Source organism: Hordeum vulgare, chromosome 2H, assembly GCF_904849725.1.
Source record: "Hordeum vulgare subsp. vulgare chromosome 2H, MorexV3_pseudomolecules_assembly, whole genome shotgun sequence".
NCBI lineage: Eukaryota > Viridiplantae > Streptophyta > Magnoliopsida > Poales > Poaceae > Hordeum > Hordeum vulgare.
Window position 1 is genome coordinate 602,494,774 of NC_058519.1, and position 19,131 is coordinate 602,513,904.

Here is a 19,131-nt window from a genome sequence, read left to right on the forward strand (position 1 = left end):
ATGCTCATGCCCAGGTTCGCCGGGGTCGGCGGCGGGTCGTAGAAGGACGGCGCAGGGTCCACTCCCCCGCGGTACCACCGCCGTCGCGACTGCGGGGTTGGCGGTGACGGCGGCGGAGCGGAGGAGGTGGCCGGGGACGGCGCTGCGCGCAAGCATCCGGGTCGACGGCGATGTTGCAGCAGCGCCGCCGTCGCGACTGCGGGGTTGGCGGTGGCGGCGGCGGAGCGGAGGAGGTGGCCAGGGACGGCGCTGCGCGCAAGCATCCGGGTCGCCGTCGACATCGCCGCCGACTGCGGGGTTGGGGGAGACCACGAAGGCCGGCGACGGCGATATGACGCCGCGGTCAACGCGCGAGAGAGGAGGGGATCGTGAGAGCGTGGGGGAAGGCAGGTGCGTTTGTGGATCGCGTTTATTTTTTTGCCTTTTGACGGGTTGGGTGGACGTGGGTGGGTCTGAGCGACGGGGGATGGATCGCTAGGTGGTGCGTGCGTAGGTTTAGTGTTTTTTTTAAACCGTTATATTTGGCTGTGCTAGCGACGATTTTTTGACTGGTTTATGAAGGGATTGAAAAAAACGATGAAAGGATGAAAAGGAGAACGAGCGAACGAGAGGTCAAACCATCGCTCTGGTCGAACCATCACAACGGCAGATCCCTTTTAACAGTAGAGATTTACCATCTGTGTAGAGTCTATTGGATCGGTCACACCGAACGAGCACTCTCCTTGAGAGCAGACATTTGGTGACCTCCATTTTGCTGAACCGCGTTGGAATGACCCTAATATGAGTCATTTTAAAACGGATCCTTGAAAGAATTTATGTAAAATCCACACGTCCCAAACAGGACCCCCAACGCGGTACACTTTCAAAAAGAATCTAAAAATCATCGACGGAGAGGGGGAGACGGAGATTGGATCTGGTCATGTGGTCCGCACGTGCTGCCACCTCATCAGTCTCCCCTCCGCGAGCCAAACCGCTCGCTCCACTCCATTCGCCTCCCGTCCCGGTTTTGACGCTCTCTCCTCTCCCACCCTTCCACTACGCCCCGAACATCCCACCCCCCGACACGCAACGACGGACCCAATTTTTTCCTCCGCCTCCGGATTTCCCTGCCCCCGCCCCGCCCCGCCCCGCCCCGTCCTCTCGCCTCTCGATCCGATCGGGGCCACGGCCCGGGAATGGCGGCCGAGTCGTCGGCGGCGGCCGGCATGCGGAAGGCGCCCTCCATGGAGTGGCGCTGGGTGTCCGCGGGGGAGGAGGAGGACGACGAGCTGGAGGGCCGCCGCGGGGAGGGCGGCCCCGCGGCCGTCGGGGCGGCCGGCAGGGGCGGCAGCTTCGAGTCCGAGGACGAGGAGGACAACGTCGACTACGAGGACGAGGACGAGGAGCAGCGGGAGGCCAGGCAGCGCCTGATCCGCACCGTGCCCTCCGTCGACTGGTTCGACGTCGAGGGCAACGAGGTCTCCGGCGCGCAGCAGCTCGAGGACCCCGAGGTGAGGGCCCGCCCTGTTTTCCCTCCATCCGTCGTTTGGTTGCGTGCGCGGCGAGGCGTTCGACGCGCGCAGCTCCATGCCGCGCGCGTGGAATGCCACGAGAGAGAGAGAGAGAGAGAGAGAGCGGTCACCCCCGTCCCGGCTGCTGATTTTGATTAGCTTCAGCGTCCGCCCATTGGATTGGAGGATTGCGAATCTGCGCATCCTTGTGGTTCAGGATGGCTGTGCTTGGGCGAGGGGATACACGTGTTTTATTCGATCAGAAACATCAAAATTGTTTTGTTCCTTCATCCAAATTCCGTTTGCATAACATTGGGGCTGGTAACCAGGACGTGGCGGGAATGGTGATTACAGGCGCGCATGTTATTTGTGACCGTTTTCTTGCGCATGAATGGGAACGATACTTATTTAATGAGTTAAATTCGTATCACTTACATGTACTGTTGATATTTCTGCGACCCATTACCCACCCCAATCTGCTCATACATGACATACCTTGTACATAAAAGTGAATCAGTAAACTGCTACCAATCTCACCGGGGACAATGATTGCCTCCATCTGTTATGTAAATCAGACCACTTTTCCTTCCATAAATGTTTAGATTCTTTCGGTGTAGGTCCAACGCAGGAACCTCTTCCAGCTCTGTGGGTGGTTAAAGCGAGAATACGGGCAATCATCAAATTTCAAGTCTCATAATTAAGAATACCTTGTCCAATGCAAGTACCTCTTTCTAGGTGGTTTAAGAACTTGTATAAGCACCCGTAGTCTATCCAATGCAAAAGTCCAATCCTAGTAAAAAATTGTCTATGCGTGCTATGGAAGATTTAAAGCAGCTATCGAACTAATCTGTACAACTAGAAACTTCCGACATGAAAATGAGATTCCAATTCAACTCCAAAGACCTTGAAGAGTCACGTTTTCTTCCTTTCACATTAGGGAATTGGATTTCTACTTGAACATAATATTTTGGTGGCAAGCTATCAGACCTCGAAGAGTCACATTTTATCGCTTCTTTCAAATTGGAGAATTGGATTTCTCCTTGAACATAATATTTTGGTGGCAAGCTATCAGACCTCGAAGAGTCACATCTTATCGATTCATTCAAATTGGAGAATTGGATTTGTCCTTGAACATAATATTTTGGTGGCAAGCTATCAGACCTCGAAGAGTCACATTTTATCACTTCTTTCAAATTGGAGAATTGGATTTTCCTTGAACATAATATTTTGGTGGCAAGCTGTACCCAGATGCATGCAATGTTCCCTAGCAAAAAGGATGCATTCAAAGTTCTTAGTGAAGCCATCTCAAGCAGCCCCCCTCCCCCTCCCCGCCCTAATATTAGCACCCTACTGTCCTGCATAGCAAACAAAATATTTTGCTATTTACCTTCATTACTCCAAGCAACCGCATTGGAGACAGTGCAGGGATTTTTTGATGCAGTAGTAAAATAGATGGGTGTTAGTACGAAAGCTAAAATTATAGGCCACTGTTACGATTTTGAACGATTTGTCAGGTCGGTGTATGAATAATTTCACCTGTTTTTTTCAAGTGACTTCATCTATGAGTAACCATAATTGAAGTCATATCATCAAAAGAAATATATATTTTCCCAGGAAAGGGAGATGTGTTTAATTAGGAGATTAACCATAAAAGTTAAATATTTTGTCAGCAGAATATCTATGTGGAGATCGATCTATGGGATTAACCATAAAAGTTAAAAAAAAATGTCAGCAGAATATCTTTGTTGGCAGCTGTATGAAATTAAATGCATGTAGATCGTAATGTCCTCACCGTTTTAATAAAGAATCTACATTTTCTTATCATGTTTCCTTCATTATCTGTTGCATGGTTTAGTTATTTCAGTACATGTGCAGGAGTTTGATTTTGGCAGGACAGTATTTCTTGCTCTTCAGACTCTTGCTGTGGTTTTTGGAGATATTGGAATAAGTCCTCTGTATACATTTGATGTCATGTTCAACAAGTACCCTATTCTTGAGGAGGAGGATGTGCTGGGAGCACTCTCACTAGTTCTGTATACTCTGATTTTGATGCCATTGGTGAAGTATGTCTTGGTTGTCCTTTGGGCCAATGATGATGGTGAAGGTATATTTGAGGTTGTGAATTGAGTTAGTAATGTTAAAAAAAATTTATACAGGGATATATTACAGGCTTAACATCCTTCAGTTATTTTATGACTCCACAGGTGGTATATTTGCCATGTATTCTTTAATTTGTAGAAATGCAAAAGTGAGTCTCATTCCAAACCAAGTACAGGCTCAGGCTGAGAAGAGGATGTCAAGTTTCCGTCTCAAGCTTCCAACAGATGAGCTTGAGAGGTCCATAAAAGTAAAGGAGAAACTTGAATCTTCACTCTTGATGAAGAAGTTACTTTTAGGCTTAGTACTTTTTGGGACTGCCATGTTTATATCCAATGGAGTTATCACACCAGCAATGTCAGGTTTGTTTCTTCTTCTTATGTATACTTTGTGCTCAATTTCTAACACACTTTCAGTGGTACATCATAAAGAATTGAAGAACAAAACATGTTTCTTTTCTTTACGACTGCAGTTTATGCAGACTATTTTGTCCACTAATTTCTTTTATCATTGAAATAGTGCTGTCTGCTGTCAGTGGCTTGAAAGTTGGGATACCAAAGGCCTCACAAGGTGAAGTTCCTTTTATTTAGTGGAACAAAAGTAAGCTATTTCTTTTGCACATTATATATGCTAGTTCCTCTTCCTAATCCATCAAATGTTATTTGCAGATGTTGTGGTGATGATTTCAATTGCACTTCTTATAGTCCTGTATAGTCTACAGAGATATGCCACTAGCAAAATAGGATTTGTAGTTGGCCCTTGTTTGCTGATATGGTTTTGCTGTCTTGGAGGAATTGGCATATGTAATCTCAGTAGATATGGCCCTGCAGCTTTTAAGGCGTTTAATCCTCTATACATTATTTATTATTTTGGGAGGAATCCCTTTCAGGCCTGGCTCTCCCTTGGTGGTTGTCTTTTGTGTGTAACAGGTAAAAGTCTGAGTTAGTTTACCTCTAATCAGTTAGTACTATTCGATTTGCTCCCTCTGTTCCGAAATACTTGTTGTGGTTTTAGTTGAAATTTGCACTAAAACCACGACAAGTATTTTGAAATGGAGGGAGTACTACACAATCTTATGTTCTTACTGTCAAAGTGCACCTCTTTCTTTTGATTTCTGTTGTGTACTTTGCTGGTGCGCTTTAACTTCGAGACATTTTTACGATGTATCTAGATTGTTTGTTGTCCCACAACGCAGCTATTGGTTCAGAACTTTTTTCTTAAATGTCTTGGTAAAAAAACTGATTTGTTTACCAACTATACTGCAGGATCTGAGGCTATCTTTTCAAATCTTTGCCACTTTCCTGTACGATTTGTTCAGGTATTATCATTAGTTTATTGAAGTGTTACTTTTATTTCCAACTTTATGCAGATGATGTTTCTATATGTACTCAACATTTCTTATAAACCCTTAGTCATTCAGACTCAGTATTATTTTTATATAAAATTTAAGATCTGCTTAATGTATCCTCTACTCATCTACTCTTGATTATATTTATATCCACCATGTTTCTCCTTTGCAGTCTATGTTTGTTCTTCTTGTTCTTCCTTGCCTTGTCTTGGCCTATTTAGGACAAGCTGCTTTCCTCATTGCAAACCAGAAGACACCCGAACATATCTTCTTTGCCTCTATTCCACGTAAGTCAGATGTGGCTGAATATGCCTGTGATTTCATTTTCTTATGAATGAACTCCATCAGCAGTTCTTTCATATGCGATGTGAATATTCTATTTGTGATTACTGACTTGTTACACTGTATTCTCTATGCAGGGAATGCTTTCTGGCCTGTTTTCTTGCTTGCTAATTTAGCTGCGCTGATTGCCAGTAGGACAATGACGATTGCTATATTCCAATGCCTAAAGCAGTCCATATCACTTGGTTGCTTTCCTCGGCTCAAAATTGTCCATACATCTCGAAAATTTATGGCTAAGATATACATTCCCGTCGTAAACTGGTTTCTGCTGGCTTCCTGTTTGGGCTTTATTCTGCTCTTCAGAAGCACATCTGATGTCGGCAATGCATATGGTAATTGTATTGCACTGGATATGCTAATATGTGTTATGTTTAACTCTCTGCTTATGCAATATGCTGTAATGCTTCAGTATTCTGCACTCTTACACTGTTCCATCTTGAACAGCCATAGCTGAAATTGGGGTGATGATAATGGCCACGATCTATGTTACAATCATAATGCTTCTAATATGGGAAACCAATATTATCAAGGTCATGTCATTCCTTATCACATTCCTATCCTTGGAGCTGATTTTCTTCTCATCAGCTCTGAGTAGTGTTGGGGATGGAGGTTGGGCACTGTTGGTCTTTGCATCTGGTCTTCTCATGATTATGTTCATCTGGAACTACGGAACCAAACTGAAATATGACAGTGAACTCAAACAGAAGCTTTCAAAAGATTTAATGAGAAAACTGGGGCCCAACCTTGGCACAATGAGAGCGCCTGGACTAGGCTTGGTGTACAGTGAGATAGTGACAGGAGTTCCTGCAATTTTTGGCCATTTTCTGACCGCCCTCCCTGCTATCCACTCAATAATTGTATTCGTGTGCGTCAGGAATGTACCAGTGCCTGCGGTTCCCCAAAGTGAAAGGTTTCTTTTCCAGCGTGTCTGTTCAAGGGGCTATCACATGTTCCGCTGTATTGCCAGGTATGTACATGGACTCGTTAGTTCAGGTCTATCTGAATTACATATACTACTGTCTATTACTATGCCTTCAATACCCCCAACCCCAATAGTAGTAACTAGTAACAGGTTTTAGCACTCCAATTGCAGGGTATGAATGTGATTTTTCCATTCATACCAATTAGTGGTCCTACTAGCTTGAAATGGTAGATTCCATATCATGCTCAACTTTCGTACAACCGCAAAGAATACAGGAAATGTATAGAGCAAATATGAAATAAGAAATGCCAAATCAGAATAGTCCAATAACTGGTCGGTAAGCGCCTGGTTACCACAGTCTTGCTCCTTTTTTTTTTTTTGAAATTTGATTTGCTTTGGTCCATGATTATTCCCGTTGAAGTGTATATGTGGATTGCCTAGCCCTTTCCATCAGTTCGGACTTTTGATTGCGTTGGCTAGTGCAGGAAGCTTAACTTGGTGTCAGGCCTAAGGTCTCGAGTTCAAGTCCTGGTTTTCGCAATTTATCAAAAAATTGCTGCTGCCCTCCTCTCTGTCCATGTATAGGCCTCTTGAGTGTATTCACGTGTTTACTTCCCGCCTCACACATGAGAGGAGGTGTTGAAATGTATGTGTGGATTGCCTAGACCTTTCATCAGTTCGGACTTTTGGTTGGGTTGGCTAGTGCATGAAGCTTAACAATTCCCACACTAATACATTGTTACCAATGGACTCGACCTTAGTTATTTTGCTTGGGGGAATTACAAATTTTGGTAGAACGTGAAAATTACTGTGATTTTAATGAATTATTCGTATAGTTTGTTATGCCACCATATCTTGTACTCCCTCCGTCACAGTTTATAAGGCATGCACGTGTACCTAGGTCGTCAATTTGACTTATATAAAATATATTCTTTAATATAAAATTTATATCATTAGAAAATAGAACATCTAAAGTTTCTAATGATATATTTTTTTGTAATATATGCCTCTCATTAAGTTGGTCAAATTGACCGGACTTATAAACTGAAACGGAGGGAGTATCTTCATGTAATCATGTGCATTGACGAGCAACTATTGATTATTTTTTTTACTATTATTTAACAAAAAACCAATAAAAATACGCAGCAGAGTCCTGCTGTTTCCTTAAAACAAATCTATTGATTGTTTTTTAATTGTCATGCAAAGTTGGTGTACATACCATCAAGTATAAACTGTTGGTGAGATTCTGAGAGTTTGCTTCAGTGTATGGAATCAACTCTAAAAGTTTCTTATGATGCTAACTTGATAATGCACAGATACGGGTACAAAGACAAGAAACAAGAGCACCATAACACATTTGAGCGCCTTCTGATAGAAGGCCTTGAAAAGTTCATACAGCGGGAGGCTGTAGAGTTGTCCCTACAGAGTGAAGATGATGTCGACTCTGATGAGGAGCCTTCAACCCCTGGACAGATAATCACTGCACCAAACGGCAGCGTCTACTCACTTGATGCCCCTCTCCTGGTGGACTTTACGCCTTCAGTAGACTCGATTCCTGAAACACCCAGTTGCTCAACGCCTCAAGACCCTGCGTTGGATTACACACAGAACCTTGAACTGGAGCTAGCATTCATCAAGCAGGCCAAGCAATCTGGAGCTGTCTATCTCATCGATAATCCCATAGTCAAAGCCAGGAAGGACTCGTGGTTCTTCAAGAAGTTGACCATAAACTATTTTTTCGCGTTCCTGAGGAACAATTGCCGCAGGGCGATCGTGTCCATGAGCATCCCGCACTCGAATCTGCTGCAGGTGCGCCTGACCTCTTATGTCTGAACGCAAAACCAACCGCTTCAGCACAGGTTGTTTTGTTCATGGCAATCTACTTATCCAGTAGAGATTACACTAACCATATATAAAGGAACGACAATGGTGATTGATGAAAGAAAACCACTCAACTTTCCTGGCTTTATTCAGAAGGTGATAACTAGGACGGTAGGAGCCATTCGCTCCTGTAAGTTTTGTACGGTGCCGAAACATAGCGGGCATTGTGGCAGCAGGCAGGCACATCACACAATGATGTATTTAACCTGTATATTTCCCTTGTGCAGCAGATTGTTGTGTGCTCCTTTGATTTTGTGGGGCCAGTTTTGTTGTTTGCGAAATGAGAGTGCTAGCTGAAAAGGATCATTAGGTCATATATATCACATATACATATGTACATTTTTTATCCTTGCCTTTTCTTTATCTACACTTGATTGGTATTTTTACTGCTTGGCTTTAGTTTCTGTACCCGAATCCAGCCCTGCAAGGACTGAATGAATTTTATTACTCCCTCCGTTCTGAATTAATTGATGCAGACATCGTATAAAGGCAGTGTCAATTGTTAGTATCAGAGGGAGATATGGAGGATTTGTTGTGGTGTTTAAAACTTTTAAACTAGCATTCACTCATCACATATTAAGATAACCTCTAAAAAATTCAGATCAAAATTCGAAACATACATCAAGAAACAAAAAAGAGAAATCTGTCATGAATAGTTTGCGAATGGTTCTATGTAGATTATTCACATCTGAGTTTCTCTTTTTTGTTTCTCGATTTATCTTTCGAATTTTGATCTGAATTTTTTAGGGGTTATCTTAATATGTGCTGTAAGCATGCATGATTTTTTACAGATTTTTTTTGTAATGTTTAAATTTGAATTTAGGCCGCAAGGCACACGGTGACATGCAAACGTGCATGTCACCTGATCTTTTGTCCTTCCTAGTTGCTGCAATGGGTTGCAGTGGCAAACCGTGTGCCCAGAGTACGTCTCCGAATTTCTGATGCCTTGGTGGGATTCTTCTATAAATATATGTTTTGGGTTCTAGTGTTCATGGATTTCATTTTTTTAAGTGCCGTGCATGTGACACATAGCAATTTGGGGTGAACGCGTTTATCACCATCCATCTTGTCACATTATTAGATGCATGCATACACAACGAAACATATAACATTAGTGGAGTCTTTTTGTTTTCTAAAACTTTAAAATGTTTTATCTCTTAAACAAAAAATCTGATTAATAAACTATTTTCATCATTAAATCCGCTTCGACGAGATTTTTAAAACTAGACCCCATATTGATATATTTCGATGACTCTTTACATTAAAATTATCATGATATGTTTCAATTTTTTCTTCTAAATTGTAAGGCTACCATTGTATTTTAACTACTTTTCACGGCAAAATTTATTATGTGACCATGTCAACGCTTAGTAATTAACCACGGAAAATTTACTTCATGGATCATGGAAATTTCTAGTAATTCATCCTGGAAATTTTAGTTTATAGATCATGGCATTTTAGTATTCTGACCAAACAATTTTAGTATTTTGACCATGGTAATATTTTTGTATGAACCATTGCAAATTTAGTACACGTATCATGGCAAATTTAGTGCATGGATCATGGCAAATTTAAGTGATTCACCATGGCAATTTTAGTTTATGGTTCATGCCAAATTAAAGTCATTGATCATGCATTTTTAAAGTAATTGACAACGGATTTCTTTTAATTATGAATCATGTCAAAATTATTTCATGGACCATGACAAATTCAACTAATTGACCATGACAAGTTTTAGTTTCTTAATTCCCATTTTTATAGCATGTCAAAATTTACTTTAAACATAGAAAAAAGCAATTGAAACATATCATGACAACTTTAGTGTAAACATCATGACAATTTATTTGTAATAGACACGAAAAAATTTAACCAAAAAAATCATCAAAACATATCGATACGAGATCTAATTTTGAAAATCTTGTCACGATGGATTTAATGATGAAAACGAATTTTCAATCGGATTTTTTATTTAAGAGATAAAATATTTTAAAAACTAAAAAACCCAAAAAAATCTCACTGACATCATCAGTTTAGTAATTTATGCATGTATACGGTGGCGTGGTGCAATGTGTTATGATGGGGGCCGTTCGGTCCAAGCCCCTTAGCATTACCCATGTGGTACTTATTGGGTCCTAACCTTTTCTGGTGTCTAAGCCCAAAACAAGGATTACATTTATACTTAAGTAATTGCTGGTAATTTTGGTATTTGGGTTTTGAGCCTCTTCACTCATTGCATATCATATACAGTATATACTTGTGAAATTTGGTGTACAGAGGAATCCATGCATGATTTGAATCTGTGGGTTGTGTCTGCACATGTTTCTCCGGATGGATCAAACATATATTTTACTCAACCAGAATCGGTCCTTCAACTCAATTTGATTTTTTTACTCCCACTAATCCATATTAATTGAGCGTGGTTTTAGTATAAATTTAGTACAAAGTTGTACTGAAACACATCAGTTAGATTGGATCGGAGGGAGTATCAAGTTTTCGTTAGGACCTGGGATAATGGTGCACGACTAGACTCGTGCGTAAGGTTTTCTCAACACAGCTTTTGACCAATGTTAATATTCCCTCCGTTCCTAAATATAAGACCTTTTAGAAATTCCACTATGAACTCATATTTTAGGACGTAGATTCACTTATTTTACTCCGTATCTAGTCTATAATGTAATGTCTAAAAGATCTTATATTTAGAAACGGAGGGAGTACAAAGCATACATCGTCAATGACGAGACCCACAAAACAGACACTAGCATGCACACCATGCAGGTTCAATGTTCAGACGGCAAATGTTGAGCTCATTTGCTCACATCCTCAACCGCGGCGGCGACGTTGTCGGCGACGCTCTGCGCGGCGTCCTTGGTGGCGTCCCACGCTTCCTCCGCCGCCTGCTTGGCCTGCCCGCCGAGGTCCTGCGCGGTCTCGCTCACCTTGCTCGCGCCATCCTTGGCCGCGTCCACCACGCTCTCGCCGGCGCTCTTGGCGCCCTCCACGGCGTTGTCCGTGGCATCCTGGACCTTGCCCGCCGCGTCGCCCGCCGCCTCCTTCGCCTTCTCGACGGCGTCCTGGCGCACGAATGAATCCACGAACAGTCAGCAAGCATACAATAACATCTCCGAGAACAAATACCGGCCAGTGTAAAAGTAATAATATCATCAAGTGCACGTACGGGAGTCGCTCTAGGAGGGGTTTGCAGGCAGAGGCGGCGCCCGCTGACGGTGTGCGGGCGAGCGGCGAGGAAGCACGGCCTGGGAAGAGCCTTGCCGGCAGCGGCGCCGGTGAAGGCGGCGGCGCCCGCGCCTCCTCCGAGCAGCACGGAAGAAGAAGCCATCGATCTGGGTCTGGTGGTCGGTGGAGGGAGCTGAATCTATCAGTAGTCTGGCGCCGATGGATGTACGTATGAGCTACTTTGCACTTGCGGTGGTACGACGGTGGGAGGACGAGAGAGGTGCAGCGCCGGTTTTGTAGGCCGGGCGCGAGGGCATGTGGAGGGGTTCCACGTACGTACGACGAGCCGCGATCGCTGCGGGTGCATGGCGACACGGGGTGGTCGACAAGGTTGTGTGGTGCGGCGGTGCGTGCGAGACTGTCGACGGTTTGTGTGGTGCGCGTGGCGGCCATACCCGTGAGGGTTTTACCCCGGAGAAGAAATGGGAACGAATCTTAATTTGCCCATGCTTGCCGACCTCACGTACCTTTGGGTGACCTGTTTGGGGCGGATCGAAGAAGCCAAATCCTGGTGTACACGTTTGAAGCTGAAGGTTACATGAATCCGGGCTCGAGGTATTAACCTGCAAGATGTTTCAGCAGCGATCTCGGTGTGCTCAACTCGATCGCACATTCTAAATTTGGAAACCTAAAACCGCAGATAAGAATTAGCAGTCCAAACTTGAATTGATAATACGTCTTGTATTTTTTTTTGTTTTTTTTGTTTTTTTGCGGGATTGTATTTTGAATTTTTGATACAGAGGAAATAGTTATCAATGAGAGTTAACAAAAAAGGGGCTGTTAGGCGTATGGCCACTCGTGCCTTGCACGGCGTTGATTGACGGGCCCATGGTTGTACCACAGGAGATCTAGGAGATTGCACCAAAATGAATTGTTAGGTGCTGGAACCATGGATTTTAGGGTGGTAATGGGTAGCAAAAATTCTCGTAATCCAAACAACTACCCACTTGGTCCATAATTTATCAAATGGGAACCACATGCTAGTGTCTAGGGATATCAACCCCATTAGCTCGCCTTGAGCAGGCATTGAACTCACTGTTAGCCAACTAATTCATAGTTTTTTCTTCTTCAAGTTTTGGCCAAATTTGAGGCGAAAAATAAAAGTTATGGGAGAATTGTAAATGTACTAGTAAACTGACATATTTTTGGCTAGTATTCTAAAAAAAAATAGCAAAAGTATTTCCTCAGCCATTTAGGACTATGCTTTTCAAACCTCTGCCAAATTTGAAATGAAAATTCAAAGTTTGGAGAAAATTTGGTTTTAGTAAATCAATCAACAATCCTATTTATTCTAGAAGAATCTAAGCTCATTTGTCCTGATATCTAGGCTTTAGAATGTTTTTTAGTTGGACATATTAGAGATGTGAAATCTAAAGTTTTTTAGACAGCCAAAAAATCTACTCGAGTCTTTGTTTTAGGTACTTACATGTGGGACTAATGCATTAGATTTTGTGTCAGCCAGTTAAACTTTAGGACCATGTTTCTTCAATGATTACTCCTAGAGTTAGTAATGTGTTAAAATCCCCTAGAGTTCTACGTGTATGTAGCATGTTTGAAAAAAATGAAGTTATAAGTTTGATATTTCTTTCATTTCATTAACTATTTGTTGCATAATTACTTTTCACATCATATTAGGTTCTTGATGTTTTACCCATTTTTCCAACATATATTACTACAATAAATTTGATGAATATCATTGTCGTGGATTCTTACCCTTCTCATAATTTCTCTAACTACTCACGCACAGAGTAAGCCATGAATATCTCTATCCAAGTGTATGTTGAGAAGTGATCATCGAACCGCTGATTGTTATAAAAACTCAGGGCTCCACGGCATTTGGTTACAATTCTGGTGTAGGGAGAGAGCTTGGATGTAGGCGGACCTAGCGACTCTCCCTGACCCGTCAATGGAGGGAGATGGATTGGGGTTAGAGTGATCGAGGTCTTTCTCGGCCAATGTTTTACAATGACAAGGCTTTTGTCACTCTCCTTCGTGCCACTCCAAAGCATCGAGGTCGTGATGTCTGTCCCATTCCAAATTTGAAAGTATCCACATCTTATTTTACCTCTAGCCACAACGGTGAGGGAATACGACATCTAGTGGGACCTAATGATGTTATACATATATTCTCATGGTTTTTCTAATATGTACTCTGTATGGTCCACCTATATTTTGATGAAAATACATGGAAAATTCACACACAAAACCCAGAAATGTGCAATTCTTAAGGCCAGTTATATCAAAATCCATCACATTCGATCCAACACAAAGAACTTCAGAGAGTATCCCAATATTTCTATCGGAGAACGTAGTATGAAAACGTGCAATAAATCCCCAAGGTCACAGAAATCCGCAAGTTAATGCCATAACATATATCAAGTGAATCCATAGATTACCCCAAACGGGTATTCACATGCAAGATATACATCAAGTGTTTTCAAATCAAATATTCAATCCAACATAACGAGATCTCAAAGGCAAAGATTCAATTCATCACAACAAGATAGCAAGGGAAGAACCATATGATCCAACTATATTAACAAAGCTCGTGATACATCAAGATCATGCCATCTCAAGAACATGAGAGAGAGAGAGAGAGAGAGAAATTGAACACATAGCTACCGGTACATACCCATAGCCCCGAGGGTGAAGTACTCCCTCCTCATCATGGCCTCCACCGGGATGATGAAGTTGGCCACCGGAGATGATTTCCCCTCTGTGACAGGAAACTAGAAAGGCTCCAAGATGGTTTTTTCGTCGATAGAGAGAGTTTCGGCGGTGGAGCAAAAGTTCTTTGTTTATTTCTGAGGGTTTCTCTATATATAGGACTTTTGGCATTGGAATCACGCTTAACGAAGCCACGTGGGCCCCACAAGCCATCAGGCCGTAGCCAGGGGGTGGCCGCACCCTATTGGCTTTTGGCCCAGAGGTGGCTCCCCTCTTGTGGTTCTTCGCTCCAATATTGCTCATACATTTCAAAAAAACCGTAAAAAAGTTTCAAGCGATTCCGAGAACTTTCATCTTCTACACAAAGAACAACACCATAGTAATTATGCTAAAAATAGCGTCAGTCCGGGTTAGTTCTAAATAAATCATATAAAGTGCATCAAAACCATAAAAGTGTTATAAACATAGGCAATCCTAGCATGAATATTTCATAAATTATTGATAAGTTGGAGACATATCAATGGGGCAGTAAGAGTATTGTTCATTTCAGCCGACACTCTCTTTTGGACGAGGGACAACACTTGTTGATTCAGGTAATGCATTTTCGAACTGAAAAGCTTTAAAAAATAATTAGTAATATGATCCTTCAACTCCTTGTGTTTTCTTCAAATCCAAGAATCATCTAGTAGTTTCTTTATATATATTTTTGGGTCGTAGCTGCACTATTGAAGAAGGGCGTATTGCGATCCCGTGCATCAACCGGTTAACACGACCTCCTTGTATCGAGAAGATTTACTCTTGATCCCTTTTTCAGTTAACACAATAATTTCCTTCTGACGACCACGAGATCTTGTACTCAAAGGGCCACACTTCAGTATTTATACCCCTTTTTTAATTTATTAATTCTCTGCTTTAGGCTTTTGAGAATTTCCCTATCCCATCCCAGGAATGTTGATCATAATACACAACTCTCATTCGACCAGCAAGTGAAGGTCCAATACCTGCTAGCTTTGCTCTTTCCCAAGAAGCTTTCACAATTTCTGTGACTGTCTCTTTCTTTAACCACCTAGCTTCAAAAAAATCCACACGCCTCTCAGGTTGCTTGAAGATATCCCAAAAAAATCCATATCCAGGACAAGCGGACGATGGTCACAACGAACTTGTTCTTCATTGATCAACACTGCTCGAGGGAATTTGTGTGCCCACCCAACATTGCAAACTACTCGATCAAGACTCTCTTGAATTTCACCCCTTCTCCAAGTAAAAGGGTCATTGATGTAACCTAAACCCTCTAGTCCACAATCCACGAGGCATTCACGGAAATCCCTCATAATCCCACTTGGTCTCGCATTGCCGCCCTGTTTTTCCAAAGGATATAAAATTTCAATGAAATCCCCCGTAACCATCCAAGGATGGTTGCCTTTTCTATGCAAATTGTGAATATCTTCCCAAGACATATAACGTTCATTCCAGGTTGGGCGGCCATATAAACCCGTGAACCGCCATTGTACCGTATCGTCACGCATAAACAAAATATCAATAAAGTAAGATGATACATAGTTTAACTCAATTTTATTCAACTTTTGATAAAAGAGAACAAGGCCACCAGCCTGATCACCACTTTCCACTACAAAGATAGACTCAAAATTTAAAATGCTACACAACTCATCAACTTTACATTTATTCAAATGGGACTCGGAAAGAAAAATGAAATCTGCCCTTGTACGCTCTTGTAAGTCCAATAGCTCGCGAACTGCCGCGTGAGAGAGCATACCACAGTAGTTTCATCCTAAGATTTTCATTTGGCCCGGCGTACCTCCTTCTCGGAGGCCGCCAATGCTCCATCTTCACCTTTCTCTTCTCCAAACCCCTTGATGAACATATTCTTCTTCCTTCTCTTCAGTCTCCTTTGCCACATGTTTGACCACACCCTCCACATCCTGCAATGTTTCAACCATGTCGGTGCATACTCGCTTGGAAGAGATGATTACATTTCCATATAACATGCGCTCAAAAACTATCGTGGATTTTCTCAAAAGAGAATTCTAAGTCGCTACCCATTGAACGAGCATCACTGAAACATCCCCTTTTTTACCTATGACTTGTTCGCGTGCATTCTCAGATTTTCCTGCCTCCCCATTCTTTCTATCTTTCTTTCCTTTCTTCCTGGTGTGTACTTGCATAGAGTTCTTAATAGTGCTGAACTTGAATCTTGCTATATCCGTTGCTCCTGCTGTGTCGCCACCAACAACAACGAGTCTGGCAGCAATAACACCACAAAGTGTCTCTAGCACCCCAGGTTGGAACCATAATATGTCCACTATGTAACCATAATGTGTGTCCTTTCCCCTCTTGATTGCTGCATCAAAGCGTACACAACTGTTTTGGTTGGTGCTCTTTTGATCTTGGGCGATTGTGTAAAACGTATTCTCATTTATCTCGTACCCTTTGTAAGTCAATACAGCCGAGTACACCTCATCTTCAACAGTGTTGTCACCCATGAGATGTGTTTGCAACCAACCGCCAAAAGTCCTGATGTGTTCACATGTAATCCAGTCGTCACACTGCTCCGGGTGTTTGGAGCGCAAAATATTCTTGTGTTCATTGACATACAGAGTCACCAAGGTAGAATTATGTAGAACTGTGTAGTGTGCTTGAGCCCAAGAATGTTCGTCCCTACATATTATTGAGTTCGCTCCTAGCGTGCCTTTTCGAGTCAGTCTCCCCTCATACCGCGATTGAGGGAGACCAATTTTCTTAAGGTCACGAATGAAGTCAACACAAAACCCAATGACCTCCTCTGTTTGATGGCACGTGGAGATGCTTCCTTCTGGCCTAGCAGGTTACAAACATATATTCTAAGATTCCCACGAACCTCTCAAAGGAGAACATATTGTGTAGAAATACATGGCCTAGAATGTCAATCTCGTCGACTAGATGAACTAGGACGTGCGTCATGATATTGAAGAAGGATGGTGGGAACACCAACTCGAAACTGACAAGACATTGCACCAAATCACTCTTTAACCTTGGTATGATTTCTGGATCGATTACCTTCTAAGAGATTGCATTGAGGAATGCACATAGATTCACAATGGCTAATCGAATATTTTCGGTAGAAGCCCCCTTAATGCAACCGGAAGCAGTTGCGTCATAATCACGTGGTAGTCATGAGACTTTAGGTTCTGGAATTTTTTCTGTGCCATATTTATTATTCCCTTTATATTGGACGAGAAGCCAAACGAGACCTTTGTAGTGAGGATGCGTTCAAAGAGGATTTCCTTCTCCTCTTTGATAAGAGCGTAGTTGGCAAGACCTTCATACTGCTTTGAATGCATGTCATCTTTTTTGTGCACATGTTGTTGGTCCTCCCGTGCCTCCGGTGTATCTTTTGTCTTCCCATACACGCCCAAGAAGCCTAGCAGGTTCACGCAAACATTCTTCGTCACGTGCATCACGTCGATTGCAGAGCGTACCTCTAGATCTTTCCAATAGGGTAGGTCCCAAAATATAGATTTCTTCTTACACATGGGTGTGCATCCCTCAGCGTCATTTGGAACAGATTGTCCGCCAGGATCCTTTCCAAAGATTACTTGTAAATCATTGACCATATCAAGTATGTGATCACCAGTACGGAGGGCAAGCTTCTTCCGGTGATCTGCCTCACCTTTGAAATGCTTGCCTTTCTTTCAAAATTGATGGTTGGTCGAAAAAATTCGACGATGTCCTAGGTACACATTCTTCCTGCATTTGTCCAAATATATACTTTCGGTGTCATCTAAATAGTACGTGCATGTGTGATATCCCTTGTTTGTCTGTCATAAAAGGTTACCGAGAGCAGGCCAAGCATTGATGGTTACGAACAACAACGCATGTAGGTCAAATTTCGGTTGTTTGTGCTCATCCAACACACGTACACCTTTTCCATTCCACAACTGTGAAAGTTCTTCAACTAATGACCTTAGGTACACATCAATGTCATTGCCGGGTTGCTTAGGTCCTTGGATGAGCACTGACATCATAATGAACTTCCGCTTCATGCACAACCAAGAAGGAAGGTTATAGATACATAGAGTCATGGGCCAGGTGCTATGATTGTTGCTCTGCTCCCCAAAAGGATTAATGCCATATGCAGTTAAAACAAACCATACACTCCTTGCGTCACGTGCAAAGTCCCCCACCTTCTCTCAATTTTTCTCCACTGCGACCCATCAGCGGGTGCTCTCAACTTCCCGTCTTTCTTATGGTCTTCCTTATGCCATCGCATCAATTTGGCATGCTCTTTGTTTCTGAACAAATGTTTCAACCGTGGTATTATAGGAGCATACCACATCACCTTTGCAAGAACCCACTTCCTGGGGTGCTCGCCCTCAACATCACCAGGGTCATCTCGTCTGATCTTATACCGCAATGCACTGCATACCGGGCATGCGTTCAAATCCTCGTACTTACCGCGATAGAGGATGCAGTCATTAGGGCATGCATGTATTTTCTGCACCTCCAATCCTAGAGGGCAGAGAACCTTCTTTACTTCGTACGTACTGTTAGGCAATGCGTTATATCGACTAGAGGGGGGGGTGAATAGGAGATTTTTAGAATTTCATCACTGAGGAAAATCCTTTTGAGGAAATTCCTCACTGATGACTAACTTACAGCGGAAACAGTAAAGGATCAGACGTGCAAACGTTCACAACAGCAGTATTACAGAGTGAAGAATGTGAAAACAGATTGCACAGTAAGCAGGCATGCAGAATACATATGATGATTAACTATTGTGAAGAATTTGGGGTTGAGGAAATTCAGAGAAAGTCTTCAGCAAATTCTTCAAACAGTCACAGTGAAAGTCATCAACACATAATACAGAGAAAGTAAAGAGTTGAGGAATTAGAACCCGATTCTTAGTGAAGACTGTTGTTGATGACCCAGTTCCAACTGCTGTGACAGTTGTACATCTGGTTTGGAGCGGCTTGGTATTGAAACCAAAGGACACCCAATCCGGGACACACAGTCCCTACCGTATTCTCCTTGAGCTAAGGACACACAGTCATCACCCAACACTCGTGGTAAGTCTTCAGGGCAGACTTCCAAACCCTCACAAACTTGGTCACCCGGCGATCCACAATTGACTGCTGGATTGCTCTAGACCATGA

General features: G+C 42.6%; 2 protein-coding genes across 2 annotated transcripts; one reads left to right on the forward strand and one right to left on the reverse strand.

Moving 5' to 3' along the window:
• Positions 1 to 1,002: 1,002 nt before the first annotated feature.
• On the forward strand, positions 1,003 to 8,426 carry LOC123427649 (probable potassium transporter 15). Its single transcript, XM_045111740.1, has 10 exons — positions 1,003 to 1,490; positions 3,366 to 3,594; positions 3,695 to 3,949; positions 4,107 to 4,157; positions 4,256 to 4,516; positions 4,853 to 4,905; positions 5,108 to 5,222; positions 5,355 to 5,609; positions 5,722 to 6,244; positions 7,516 to 8,426. The coding sequence occupies exons 1-10, from the start codon at positions 1,176 to 1,178 to the stop codon at positions 8,030 to 8,032; spliced, it is 2,574 nt and encodes an 857-aa protein (XP_044967675.1). The 5' UTR covers positions 1,003 to 1,175; the 3' UTR covers positions 8,033 to 8,426.
• Positions 8,427 to 10,658: 2,232 nt separating this feature from the next.
• On the reverse strand, positions 10,659 to 11,520 carry LOC123430730 (late embryogenesis abundant protein 19-like). Its single transcript, XM_045114576.1, has 2 exons — positions 11,256 to 11,520; positions 10,659 to 11,151 (listed from the first exon to the last, which is right to left on the reverse strand). Exons 1-2 carry the CDS (start codon positions 11,415 to 11,417, stop codon positions 10,885 to 10,887), a joined length of 429 nt encoding a protein of 142 aa, XP_044970511.1. The 5' UTR covers positions 11,418 to 11,520; the 3' UTR covers positions 10,659 to 10,884.
• Between the last annotated feature and the right edge of the window lie 7,611 nt (positions 11,521 to 19,131).

What these genes read in the sequence shown, in the direction of transcription:
- LOC123427649 (XM_045111740.1), top strand. Translation starts at nt 1,176, where the DNA reads ATGGCGGCCGAGTCGTCGGCGGCGGCCGGCATGCGGAAGGCGCCCTCC. An exon ending in GATACCAAAGGCCTCACAAG is followed by an intron (nt 4,158 to 4,255) that starts GTGAAGTTCCTT and finishes TGTTATTTGCAG; the next exon opens with ATGTTGTGGTGATGATTTCA. An exon ending in CTTCTTTGCCTCTATTCCAC is followed by an intron (nt 5,223 to 5,354) that starts GTAAGTCAGATG and finishes TTCTCTATGCAG; the next exon opens with GGAATGCTTTCTGGCCTGTT.
- LOC123430730 (XM_045114576.1), bottom strand. Translation starts at nt 11,417, where the DNA reads ATGGCTTCTTCTTCCGTGCTGCTCGGAGGAGGCGCGGGCGCCGCCGCC. An exon ending in CCCCTCCTAGAGCGACTCCC is followed by an intron (nt 11,152 to 11,255) that starts GTACGTGCACTT and finishes TTCGTGCGCCAG; the next exon opens with GACGCCGTCGAGAAGGCGAA.